General features: G+C 40.4%; 1 protein-coding gene across 1 annotated transcript in view; it reads right to left on the reverse strand.

The window, feature by feature from the left end:
* Nucleotides 1-13,653, reverse strand: part of clybl (citrate lyase beta like) — a 112,911-nt gene that overhangs the window by 37,440 nt on the left and 61,818 nt on the right. The window contains exon 2 of the mRNA XM_041807806.1: nucleotides 13,257-13,470. Coding sequence (XP_041663740.1) covers nucleotides 13,257-13,470 — 214 coding nt within the window. The remainder of the gene's footprint in view (nucleotides 1-13,256; nucleotides 13,471-13,653) is intronic.

The following is a 13,653-nucleotide window of genomic DNA, read 5'->3' on the forward strand; positions in this document are numbered from 1 at the left end:
GGCTAAGTGTGGCTATTAATTAGAGGCTTATGACTGATCACAGTATTGCTACAGGAAAATTCTTCATCTGCACATGTCTAAAAGCTGCAGTGCTCCTGGCTTGATGCACAATAAAAGAATTAAAACTGGTATTAAAATTGCAGGCGATAATTTTTGGTAGGTAAGTATGGTTTGTCAGTAAAGTACACTCAACTGATCATTTTATTAGGTATGCCTGTTTAACTGCTTTCAACCCTGAAATACCAGTCAGTCTGGCACCAACACCAATGGCATGTCAAAGTCACTTATTTTTATTTTTTATTTTTTTCCCATTTCTGATGCTCACTTTGAATGCTACCACATTGTTTTGGCCATGTGATTGGCTGATTAGATATTTGAATCAATGAGCAAATAAACAGATTTACCTAACACAGTCATTGGTGAGTGCATAAGTCATATAATATGGAATGAAAAACACAGAGGAACTGAAGCTACAGCAAACACTTAATGTGCTTTCACATTAGGGACCCAGACCCACATCAGAGTTGAGCCCTAAATCTGGTTCTATTTGGTCGGTGATAATGCAAGTACAATTAAAAGGGTGGTTTCTGGCACCAGTAATGTTCAGTTGGACACAATACACAATCGTTTTGACCACTGTTGGGCCCATTTACTGGTTACAGTGAGGAGAGTTTAAAAAGACAACGCTGGGTGCCAGTTTAGCTCAGTTGGAAGAGCAGGAAGCCATGTATAGAGGTTGTAGTCATGAACACACTGGACATGGGATTGATTCTCCATATTGGTGCTGTTTGGTGCATGTCTTCCCCCTTCCTTTCTACCGATATTTCCTGTCTCTCTTCACCTCTTCACCTCTCTTCACCTACGTGTTTTAGCCAGTTTTATGCGTTTATTTTTTTTTCTTTATGAAAGACTGAAAGAAAGCTGTTCAACTGAACAAGACAAGCCCATCTGAGAAAGAAAATTCGTAAGGGAGTTAATAGCAGATCAATGCTGTGAGGTGCTTGGCTGTCTCTGTAGGTTATAATAGACAGTGCCAAACTGAATTTTCCTAATCCTGTCATATGATTTTATGATAACCTGATCAAATACAACTGACTTCTCTCCCTTCACTTCTCAAAAAGCAGTATTATTGACCAAAACACACTGGAAACACAAACAACAGCTTTTTAAGACTTTCAGCCTGGTGGCAGCTGAAGGGGAAATTCTTCACTACTGTAGATACAATGCTATGTGAACATCATTGAAGCAAAGTTCTGGCTTGGACTTTTCTGATTTTTGCAATTTCAACATGTGCTATAAAAGGGTCCAAATTGACAAAGTTTAAATATCTTAGTTTTTCTGCAGTTTTCAGTTGATGCAAAAGTGTAATTTTGAAAAGATGGAGAAATAAAATACTTGAAGCTTCACATGGTGGTCAGTAGTAGATGCTGCTGTCCTAAGTTGTTGGTCATGTGATTGTAAGATATATATTCTAACAATAAAGAAATATCTGCACACAAGAGCAACCAACAATCTATTGCACATCAAAAATTATAACCTGCAACAAATCGGCTTGACAATGTGTTGGAAAAGCCAAGCATTTGTTGGATTCCCTTGCTATTAGAAATGCTCAAAAAATGATTGCTCCACCTCCATTCAACATACATTTTAAAACTGTTTTCTTTTCCACTGAGATGATACCTGAAAAAGCTTGAAGTTTTACTTTTCATAAATCTGGTTCATGGTGTTACTTCAGCGAACTTTATTCCCTTAATGAAAACTTGAAGGTGTATTGGTTCTTTTAGAGCTCATACTACTAAAGTGAGTCGAAGAAAAGTTGTTAGATAACTTGTATGAGTGATACTCTGGGATGTCATAGACCTGGAGCTGATGTTTTTCACAGAAAAGAAAGTCTTCGATGTTAGATGTAACACGAACCAGAGGCTACACCAAAATTGCCAGGAATTTGGCATCAATTTCCAGAGGCATATCCATCAGAGGACGATCAACAGTGAGCGCAGATGGGTTCCAATGTGAAAAGATCAACTAATTGCACGAAGACATCAAATGGCTGATGACTTGCAAGAAAACTCAACAGTGCCCTTTCTGATACATCCCAACTATAAATTATCTTAAAAATCTAGCAGGGCTCTGATTACTTTGTGTCCTGTCATTTCAACAGAGGATTAAAATGAAGGAAAATTCTCCCAGAAGAAGAGTTACAGTGTGCTCCAACATCTGCTCCACTCCTCACCACCTCCTCCCCATTCTTTCATGTTTTCCTCTCCTCGTCGCCTTCTCCATCATCACTCCTCCTACTGGGGTTACTCTCAAAGTGTTACGCTGCGCAGCCCACGTAGCACAGAGCGGTGCGGGCTGCGGCTCCGCCAGTGAAAACACAAGAGTGTAACAGGATAATGAGAGAAGAAGAGAGGGCCTCTGTGTTCTCTGTGTCTCAGCATTTTCCGATCCCTCACTCGAACTCGGTACACGCCTGTAACCTGCATCTCTGGGGAAGCTTGGATGTAACCTATGACATGTACTGATATCTAGAAAAGACAAACAGGAGAAAAAACACTTCACTTTCTTTGTGCTTCGACAACAGACGAGCCTTTTCCAACGAAAAGCAACGAACGCTAACTGCAGCGCTGTCATCGCTCTCCTGCGCACCCTGGCCTCTTGTTCGCCTATCATACCCTCCCATAGGACTCCAATCGATACCTGACAGAAAACACGTTGTGCACACGTACGTTATGACAGTCAGTAAGGTTTGGAACCAAGGGACTTTGTGATCTGGTGGGGACGGGGTCTATTTTCTGGCTGAGCGGCTCACATCCCGTTTGTGAGTCTTGGCAGCCTGACTGGGAGTTTCTCTCAAGTCTCCTGGGTCTTCAGAGACGCAGAAGTACACAAACACGCACACAGGAACATGAATATACACAGCGGACACACACTAAATACAAATGTTCAGTATTCATAATTCAACGGGCTAACATTATTTCCCAGGAGCTCTTTCTGTCAAGAGTTTAGTCATTTGAATCCACTTAAATGGAGCGCAGATCTTTCAGTGTCCTCTGGAATAACACAGTGAGCATTGAGCGGAGGTCATGTATCAGTTGGCAGTTGGCTGCATAATTTATGTTAAGTTGAAAATCTCTGGTGTCAGACACAGTTCATGCATAGAGCATAGCTCATATATTGACTGCGCTACTAACAGAAAAGGGTAATAGACCGTAATAATGTCATCCTCTCTACCATGTGCCATTTATTCTCCGCTCAGCTGCTCCTACTGCCACCACAAAGGCCTGTCAGGACCGGTGGCCAGTGCTGTGACAAAAGGGAATAAATATATGACAAAAGAGAGAAATTTTGCAGTGACAAGATATAAGGTTAAAAAGTCAGGATGAAGAGCTTACTTTATGAATAAACCAGAAAAGTAAAAAATATTTCTCAATCAGTAATATACAGTGCCAATAAAAAGTATTCACCCTCAATATATTTTGGCTTTTATGGCAAAAAAAAAACAAAAAAACCCTCTTTAATGTCAAAGTGAAAACAGATGTCTACAAAATAATGTCAGTTAAATAAGAATATGTAATACACTGCAATTTTAAGGCATTCTTCTTTGCAAAACTGCAAAGGTTGCACAGGTATCGGGCGTGATCAGCCCTTTTCAAGTGAATCCACAAATTCTCTACTGGACTGGGCTTTGACTTAGCCACTCCAGATCATTCACCTTGCTGTCTTTGAACCATTTCTGTGTAGCCTTCACTATTGGTCACTGTCTTGCTGGAAAATCAATCTTCTCCCAAGCTGTAGTTCTCTTGCAGTATAGGATTGTCCTCCAGTATTTTCCTATATTTTCCACATTCATTATATACTCTAATTTTACAAGCCTTCCAGGGCCAGCTGCTGAGGAGCAACCCCCACAGCATGATGCTGCCACTACCTTCTTCGCAGTGGGGATGGTGTGTTTGGGATGATGTGCAGTGTTTGGTGTCTGTCAAACATGAACTCTTGACTGATGGCCAAAAGGCGCCATTTTGGTCTCATCAGACCAAAGACTTTTCTCCCACTTGACCATGGAGTCTCCCACATGCCTTTGGGTGAACTGCAGTCAAGATTTAATCAGAATTTTCTTCAACAATGGCTCTTTGCCACTCCATAAAGCTTTGACTGCTGAAGAAAAATCCAATCCAGTCTTAGCTGCTGAAGCTTGTAACTCCTTCAGAGTAGTCATAGGGGTCTTGGTGGCCCCTCTCACTGGTCTCATCTTGCACGGTCACTCAGTTTGTAAAGATGGCCTGATCTAGGCAGATTTACACATGTACCATATTCCTTCCATTTCTTGATAATAGATTAAACTAAACTACAGGGGATGTTCAGTGACTTGGGAATTTCTAGTATCCATCCCCTAACTTATACTTTGCATTAACATTTTCTCAGAGTTTCTTGGAGTGCTCTCTTGTCTACATGGTGTAATGGTAGCCAGGAATACTTATTAAACAGTAAATGCACCTTCCAGACACAGGTGTTTTTGTATTGGAATCACTTGAGACACATTCAGTGCATTTAGTTGATCCCCATTTCACTAGCACCAGCTGGTTTGACCTCTGTTAAATCAGTCACTTTAAAGGTGGGGAGTATTTATTTATTTTATAGTATTTTACATTATATACTTCATTCAAGTGAAATTTTGTTGAAATCTGTTTTCACTTTGATATTAAAATAATTTTAAAAAATCCAGAAATGTTAGAGGATTGTACCTGACCCACAGGTCTCAAAATAGGCCACAAAGTCCGTAAAGCTGCTGTTGTGTACTCTGAGACCATATTTCATGTAAACAAAGCCATGAGCGTGTTGTTTTACGATGTAATGACATTTGTAGAGGAGGTAACAGTGCTCAGGCTTGAGCAATCTGAGTGTAGGACAGTGGATGACTGGGGAGGGGGGACAATTGTGCTTAAGCACGGTACAAGGCTAATGGGCCTCTTTGGAGTGGATCTTAAATTGCACAAATCCACGGGTAGAAACATTGCCAATGTGTTTGCGTAATACAGAAAACAATACAATCTAGTTGATCTAACCTGTGAAATGACAAAAACTGCCCTCTCTTGCTCATTGTAGCTTTGGTTTCAAAAGAGTTGTTACTTTTTGATACTGTTGAACATTAATAACAGCAATTATATAATTCAAAAACACATGGTATCAGAAAAATTTCAAAGGACCCAAATGTTGACAAGTGACAAGAACATTTACTTACTAATTAATAGTTCCTACTTTTATTGTCGTGATCGACAAGATTCCGTTATTTCTATGCTATTTGTTGTGTACACTTATGTCGAAGCCTATTGGTGATCAACATTTCTCAGCTTTGGGTTGCATCAGTTATGCCAAACTTCAAAAGTAGCCTATTTTGAACCTAAGTTCTAACTGATGATGGAGTTTAGGCCTTGCTAACATTTAAGGTGTTTCACTAGCGTATATCGTCACAATGTTAGCTTAAGTAATAATCTAACTCTTACATCTACGTAATAGTAGGTGTAAAGTCCTCCGTAAAATGTTGTTGTCGTGATAGTCTTAAAATCTGGGATAAATCGGTGGATTGCAAGGAGCTGAGGATTTTATTGGCTGTTTTGTGTCAGCAGTGCATTCACTGTGATCGATTACATCCCCTAGAATGTAAAGTGACAACGTCAAATCTGCAAAAGTATTTTGATTAGTTTGAAGACTACAGCCTACTAGTTACCATGAGCCCTATACCTCTGTGATGCAACCAAAAAATTATCCATCTTAAATAAAAACTAGAGCAGCTTTATGTAGGGTTTGACATCGACTTTACACCACAACTGAAGACACGTGGAAAGAACTGTTGGTTCCCTTCCACTACAGAAAGAAAAAGCCACAATGTTCACTTGTAACTGACAAAAGTAATGATAATAAATAAAATATAACTGAAAATTAACTAATGAAAATAAGACATTGCTTTTGAATTGAGAGTTCAATGGAATCATTAAAAAAAAAAACTAATCAAACTGGCCTGGACAAAATAGTACCTCTACAGAAGATTGAAAATAATGTGACCATAGGTACATGTTAAACTAAGGTGTGTCCTATAAGTTGCATCACAGGGGTCTTCAAACTTGTAATCAGTCAGTCTGCCTATTCAAAGGGTGAATAGTAATCACTGTGCTGTTTGGTATCATGGTGTGTACCACACTGAACATGGACCACAGAAAGCTAAGGAGGCAGTTGTCCCAGGAGATCAGAAAGAAAGTTGTAGACAAACATGTTAAAGGTAAAGGATATAAGACCATCTCCAAGCAGCTTAATGTTCCTGTGACTACAGCTGCACATATTCAGAAGTTTAAGGTCCACGGGACTGTAGCCAACCTCCCTGGACATGGTCGCAAGAGGAAAACTGACCACGAATTGAAGAGAAGGATAATACGAATAGTGACCAAAGAGCTCAGAACAATTTCCAAAAAGATTAGAGGTGAACTCAAAGATCAAGGTATATCAGTGTCAGAACACACTATCCGCCATAGTTTGAGCCAAGTGGACTTCATGGAAGACGACCAAGGAAGACTCCACTGTTAAAAACAAATCATAATTTGGCAAAATGCATATTAAGCCACAAAGCCTCTAGGAGAATGTCCTTTGGACAGATGAGAGAAAACTGGAGCTTTTTGGCAAGTCACATCAGCTCTATGTTCATGGATGCAACAATGAAGCATACAAAGAAAAGAAGACTGTACCTATTGTGAAACTTGGAGGAGGCTCAGTTATGTTCTGGGACTGCTTTGGTGCATCTGACAAAGACTGTCTTGAATCTGTCCAGGGTAAAATGAAATCTCAAGACTATTAAGGAATTCTGGAGCTAAATGTGCTGCCCAGTGTCAGAAAGCTTGGTCTCAGTCACAGGTCATGGGTCCTCCAACAGGATAATAACCCACAGGTTAAACAGCCAAGAATGTCTGAGAGCAAAACATTGGACTATTCTGAAGTGGCCTTCTATGAGCCCTGACCTTAATCCTATTGAACATCTGTGGAAGGAGCTGAAACATTCAGTCTGGAGAAGGCACCCTTCAAACAGTGGGCCAAAATACCTGCAGACAGGTGCAAAAGTCTCATCGAGAGTTACAGTAATCCTTTGATCGCAGTGATTGCCTCAAACGGTTGTGCAACAAAATATTAAGTTAAGGCTACCATCATTTTTATCCGGGTCAGTTTAATTTTCTTTCTTTAATGGAACGGTACCAACAATTTTTTTCCATATGTGTAACTTCTGCATCCTGGTGGAACAGGAAACAGTACTTCAAAAACTTTTCTGGAGCTTCTATGATTGGAAAAGATTGGTAAAAAATAGCATCTGTACAGTTGGAACCTTCTTATCCTGTTAATAAAACCAATAAAACAAGCTATTTTCCAGCACATCTATGAATAAAACATGTACATGTATGCATGTTTGGTCATTGTAATCACATCCATTTACTCATAAAACTGTAACATCTAATAGAGAAAAGGCTCTCGCTTCTACATGAGCCCAATAACAAAGTGCAGAAGAGGTTAATCAGTTTCAGCACAAGATATTTAACATTTTTTCTAGTAAATTAATCCATTTTAGTACTAACAAGTGCTCCTGCTTCTGTTCTGACTGATAGTGAAAGCAGGACACAGGTCCTCTGTCACGCTTGACTGACGTACAGTGAGCTGCCGACTGTAACCATTTGTGTATGTGTTCGCCTGCAGGAGCCTACATTTGTGTGTTTCAGTCCTTGCCTACGTGTGCACGCTTCCCTGTGTGCATGTTTGTGTTCTGCATTTCGTGTGTACCCGTGCGCGTTTGCAGGCGCGTGCTAGCGCGTGAGAGGTGCTCCCCGTCGAGTCGGCCGCGCCACCATGCCATCTGGAGAGGAAATCGAGTGTGAAGTACAGTATAGTTTGGGACCAAGCTCCGTGGCAGCGGCTCAGCAGTTAGTTCATTAGTTCCAAACTTCCAGGGATTAGGAGAGAATCTCTGCGGCAGGGAGGCAGGGCCGGTCAGGGAGGATGGAGGGACCCATGTGGGGAAAGGAGAGAGAGAGAGGGGGGAGAGAAACACCAGGAGGAAAAACTGGACCATAGGGCACGAGGAGAGGGAACATGAGAGCGAGAGATAAACAATCTTAACCCTGAGGACCCTGGCAAAGAGAGGAGAGGGACAATGAAAGAACAAGACAGCGAGGGAGAAAAAGGAGGAGAGAGGACAGGTGTAGCCGTCAGTTCCGCTCCAGGGTTTCAACCTGCCCTCCCTCTTCCTCCACCCCACTGATCATACAGATATGATGATATGTGTAAGAGTGTTAGAGCAGTCAGCCTTGTCTTCCCTCCCCTCTCTCCTCCTCCTTTCTCTCCCCTCTGGGTCTGTGGTGACAGTTAGCAAGCTCTGGGAGGCTCCTACCCTTTACTCCTTCTCTCATCTCCCTGCCTCTTAAGCAGCCAGAGTTACTGCCAAGAAGAAGCACAGACATTTTTTTGGAGTCAAAGCGGTGGGCAATTAAAGCAGACACTCCTGGATTTCAATATTTGAGGAGAGGGGGGGTCGACTGACCTTCATAGCTTACCTTTTTGTCATGAATATCTCTCTCTGTTTTAAGGTGAAGGTGACTGATAATGAAAAGAATACATTAGCGAACACATAATAGGAGGGTGGTTGTGGGCAGTAGCACCATTTAAGGCCCATCTAAGCATAACCAGTGCCTACCCTCACATTTCCCCTTTGAACCCACTGCTGCAAACACAGAATCAGTGGCTTCTGGATAGTTTCAGCAACCTTAGTCTGTGCTTTCATCCTGGAAAAAAGACATGAATTTTGAGACTATTGTTGAAGCCTGGCATCTATTGGCACACACACTCAGTGTGGACTGTGTGGTTGTCATGGTGAATAGCTACAGTATTCATTGTCGAAATTGTCAGAGCAAACACACTCACAAAATAAAAGGTAATCTCTCACTCATTTCCAATTCAGTCATTCTTCTATTTTGTTCACATATTCACCTGTCATAGTGAGTGGCATTATAATGAAAGGCAAGCCTGGCTCAAATTAATATGAAGCATTTCATTTTGCATCAGCATGATTTTTTTTCTAATTCTAAATTTACTGACATAAGCAGATTTAAATGTGTCAGCAAATGTGCATCTGAGTAGCATGGGTTGTCACCAATACAACTGCATCACAAGCAATGCAACCTATGGCCTACAAAATATGAACATGTGGATTTTAAACCCCAGTGTTAATGCTAATAAGCTACTCTCTTGTCAATTGACATTACTGTCATAACCTTCAAAGAATTACCCATTTTTAAACTAAACAGGATAAAATGGAACTGTTGGAAAAAAGGCAGTGCAGATAGTGGATTGTCTTTTGATTACATAATTACATTTTAAACCAACAATTATATTTTTGTCTTATTTGGGTCTTTAACCTATTGAGACCAGAGCTTTTATATGGAATGTATTCACAGTTTCTCCCACTTATCTGAGATCAGCAGGACTTGATAAGTTTAAAAGCTCAGAACTGTCTTTGAACAGGAATTATTAAAAAATGATGTCCACAAATCTCCTGAAAGTCCTGTTTCTTCAGAAAATACCGCAATGGATAGGTTATTGGACTTATGTTTTAGCTGTGTGTTGGCCAATTGTTCCATGTAAATTCCTGAAAATTTTCAAGTAAAATTCTACAAATACATTCCCCAAAATTCCACAAGACAGTCTGGCAGCAGGGTGTTCATCTGAGACGCTGTATATCTTAGAACGGAAATACAATAAAATGTTTTTAATCAGATTAAAATTCCATTTTGGGTCAGGGTAAGGGTTAGGATACCAAAAGTTAAAAGTTAGAAAATGACCTGCAAAACATCTAATAAGTAAACATGCTGCTCACAGGAGAAAGGCACGTCCTCCATGAAAACTTTCAAAGGCTGCAAATGTAGTTTACATAGCTCCTTTAGCTGCACAAGTTATGTAGATAAAGTAGCTAGGTAGACTAATGTTGCATGTCCTGCGATGTGACTGTTGCACATGCGCCACTGGAGCTGTAAAATGACATATTTCTAGTCCTTGTCCATACATTTAACTGGATGAATGATCCCATTCATTGCCCAGGTGCGCCATTCCCAGATATCTTTTCCCAGGTTGAATCACCTAGTAAGAGGTCATGGATGATGCTGCAATACTTTACCCTTTAAGGGGGATTTTATATAAGTCAGTTAATCAGATATCATGACGTATCTTTATGTGAGTGCAATATATCAACCATCACAGAATCCCTGTATCGTATCGTATCACATCGCATCGTACTGTATCATGAGTTACCCTGCATTCCTGCCCCAAGAAAGTAGTGCCACTAGCTGTTGCAGAACCTCTGTTGACTGCTCTACAAATCCCAATAAATACTGCAGGACTCATACAAAGTGTCACTAAGTATAAAATCTCCTATATTGGCAAACCCCAACATAGATTCATACGTATGAAAGTTCTTTAAATTCACATTTTTAACGCTAGCTGAAGGTGAATAAATGATGCGAATGGCTAAAAATACTTGTAAATTACAATCTACATACATTTCTCTGCAGTTTTCTCCTCCGCCTACACACACAAACTAACACACACATAGGAGAAACAGTGTTTATCCAACAAGAAAGAAACACCATCTTAAGGAAAGACACAACCAGACAACAACCCCCACGGATTTCCAATTGCCACAGCAGAGAAGAAAGTCAAAGGTGTGGGAAGTGTAGACAGGCTGCCAGTGGGAAAGGTGTAGTTTGTTACTGTGTAAATACACGTATATATTTTTATATGACACAGCGTGACCTGGCTGACTTGTAATCGGTTACTAGCTTTCTGTACACTGTCAGACTCTTGTACAGCCTAATCTACAGTGATCATGAGGAGGAAGTAATGGGATTACTGGAAAAATGAAGTATCAGGATACAGTAGAACCTCCCGAAGTTTCTTGTTGGCTTTATGATGGGCATGATTGAGAGTGCTAAGACAGAGAGCTGAACTGTGGAGAGGCACCATGCAGATTTAAAAAGCAGGATTTACTATGCCAGCCTTGTATAGGTTCATTGCAGTTAGTAATTTATTCTATCACTAGTTAAACACCGCAAACACACATTTTTACCTGCTAACATTTCCCATTTTGTACAGGTTATTTGGCTTTCAGTTCTTCATTCCAATTATAGTTAATATTCCAAGTTTTGTGCAGGTTATTTTGAAGTTAGTAAGGCCTACCCACAGATTTGGCTGGGCCCCTGAAAAAACCCAGAGAATGGGCCCTCCTAAATTGTGATTTATTGAAGATAGCAATGTTAGCTTGTTGTATCAGTAGCATTAATGCTAGCATCATAGCTAACAGTTCCTTCATTTTGGAGCTGAAAATGTGTCAAGCTATTATTGGGTTCTGAAGTTAAAGTCATCTATTTATAATCCTTTTTTTTTTTCTTTTTACCATTTTCCCGCCCATTTTTAACACTTCTTTGGGCCACTTAACCCATTTTGCTGCTTTAACCCCATTTTTTCTATTTTTTAAAACCAATTTTTGCTACTCTTTGCCCATTTTTTCCGTTTTGCGGCTTTTCCCTCATTTTTTTCCAGTTCATTTTGACACTTTTTACCATAGTTGCCACTTTTAACTAATTTTTCCCCTTTTTACTCATTTTTGCCACTTTTTTTCCCCTTGCACCCCTTTTCGACATTGTAGCCACTTCGTTTTTGCTGCTTTTACTTTTTTTTTTTTTTACACTTTTCAACCACTTTTTTGCCTCTATTAATCCATTTTACACTTATGCTTAATTTTGGAATTTCATTTCATTCACTACAATGGAATGCAGTGTGGCAACATTCACCAATTTGGTTGCTTCAGTTGCCCAATCATAAAAAAACTATTTCCATAACACACAATACACCAAATAAACACAATAAACCAAATAAATAATCATCAAATCTTACAAATAATCATCAACAATACAATAAATAATAATCAAGAAGTGTAAAGGCCAGTGATTGAGCACTTTTAACCACTTGCTTCCACTTTTAGCCCATTTTTGCCATTTTTAACCACTTGCTGCCACTTTTAGCAGCAAATTAGCTGTTAGTTAATCCCTTTTAACCTAGTAACTAAGACAGTTTTGTTTAAGTAAGTTGCTCATTTGTTACCTTATAAGTGTATCAAATTTCATATAGGTTAATTGGCACTGGGTTGCCCACCAGTACTTCTAAACTATGCCAACTGTTGTGTAGACCAATTATCAGTTTTAGACTCATTCCCAAACTAGAAACTACACCAATGTCTGTGAAGGTTAAGTAGCAGTTAATTACTCATTCTTCAACTGGTAATCCTGCTGACTTTCTGTGTTAATGATTTGGCAGTTAGTTGCTAATTCTTTCTTTGGTAATATCAGTTTGTTACTCATTCTTTACCTCCACCAACTTTTCGTACCTTAATATAAAATGTAATTTAACAACAAATATGAATGAGGATTTAATAAACAATTGCCTCCTCCAAAGCTGGAAATGATATCAAACTGCATGTATGTGAAGTGAGTGGGTTGTATGAGGATAAAATAAAATAGAGACACAAGCCTGTCACATGTTGACAGCTCAAGAGTCATGCGTCTGAATTTTCCTCCAGACTGAATAGATGCCTCAGTGCTGCATTCCTCTCCACATTTCCCCCTCTACCACATAATAAAGACAGAAGCTCTGACATCCACCAACTCCAACTCGGGGTCACATTTTTAGCCTGTCAGTCACACAGGCCGTCATCTTATTGTCTTCTACAGGAACAGCCTCCAGCCATATCAATCATCTTTATTATCATGACTTAAAAACCTTTGTTTGTTAACTTTTTACCCGGGCCCCCTTCTTTACCGCGCTCTCCAATCACAATTTCATGGGCAGTTCAGCTGGACCAATGGGGAGGCGGTGTGGGCGGGAGGAGAATGCTTTTAACCTGCTGCATCTGGTGCTTTCCCGCTGCTCGCCCAGTGGGACGTGGTCACCTTGTTTTAAAGGACTCCCATAGGGGGCCACCGCTGCCTTTATCCCGTCATAATGGGGTGAAATGTGCTTGTTTTAAACATCTCACTTAGGTAGTTTTCCTTTCAGTGATTAAGACCGAGCACCTGTCTGAAGGAGGGAGATGGAATAAAAAAATCCTCAACAGCTGTGCCGGTGTGTTTGTGACCCATGGAGGTGCACTAAATTCATACATCTTTGGATTTGTGTACCTTTTTGCTGAGGGCTACACCATCCTCGCAGTCTAAGACGGCACAGTCAACATCCAGTGAGGCCAGTTTCCTCAATTTTCGCTCATCATTGCCGGGGCAGTAGAGAACGGCCCTGCGGGGTACGTAGCGCAGCGAGGGGCTTGAAGAGTGATGGTGATGACGCCATGCTTCGGTACACAACTGCCAGGCTGCGGGCAGGAGCCAGCCGCTCTCCCTGTCAAAACAAATACATACAAACATAAGCACACGGTGGCACTCAGACATATACATACCTCTGTGTACGCATCAGAAATCTACACAACAGCCAGACAATGCAAGCATGAATCCACAGTTACATGTCCTTAGTGCATACATTACTCATGAGCACACAGCATCCATACAGGGCTAAGGGCAATGA

The sequence above is a fragment of the Cheilinus undulatus genome, linkage group 15, assembly GCF_018320785.1.
Source record: "Cheilinus undulatus linkage group 15, ASM1832078v1, whole genome shotgun sequence".
NCBI lineage: Eukaryota > Metazoa > Chordata > Actinopteri > Labriformes > Labridae > Cheilinus > Cheilinus undulatus.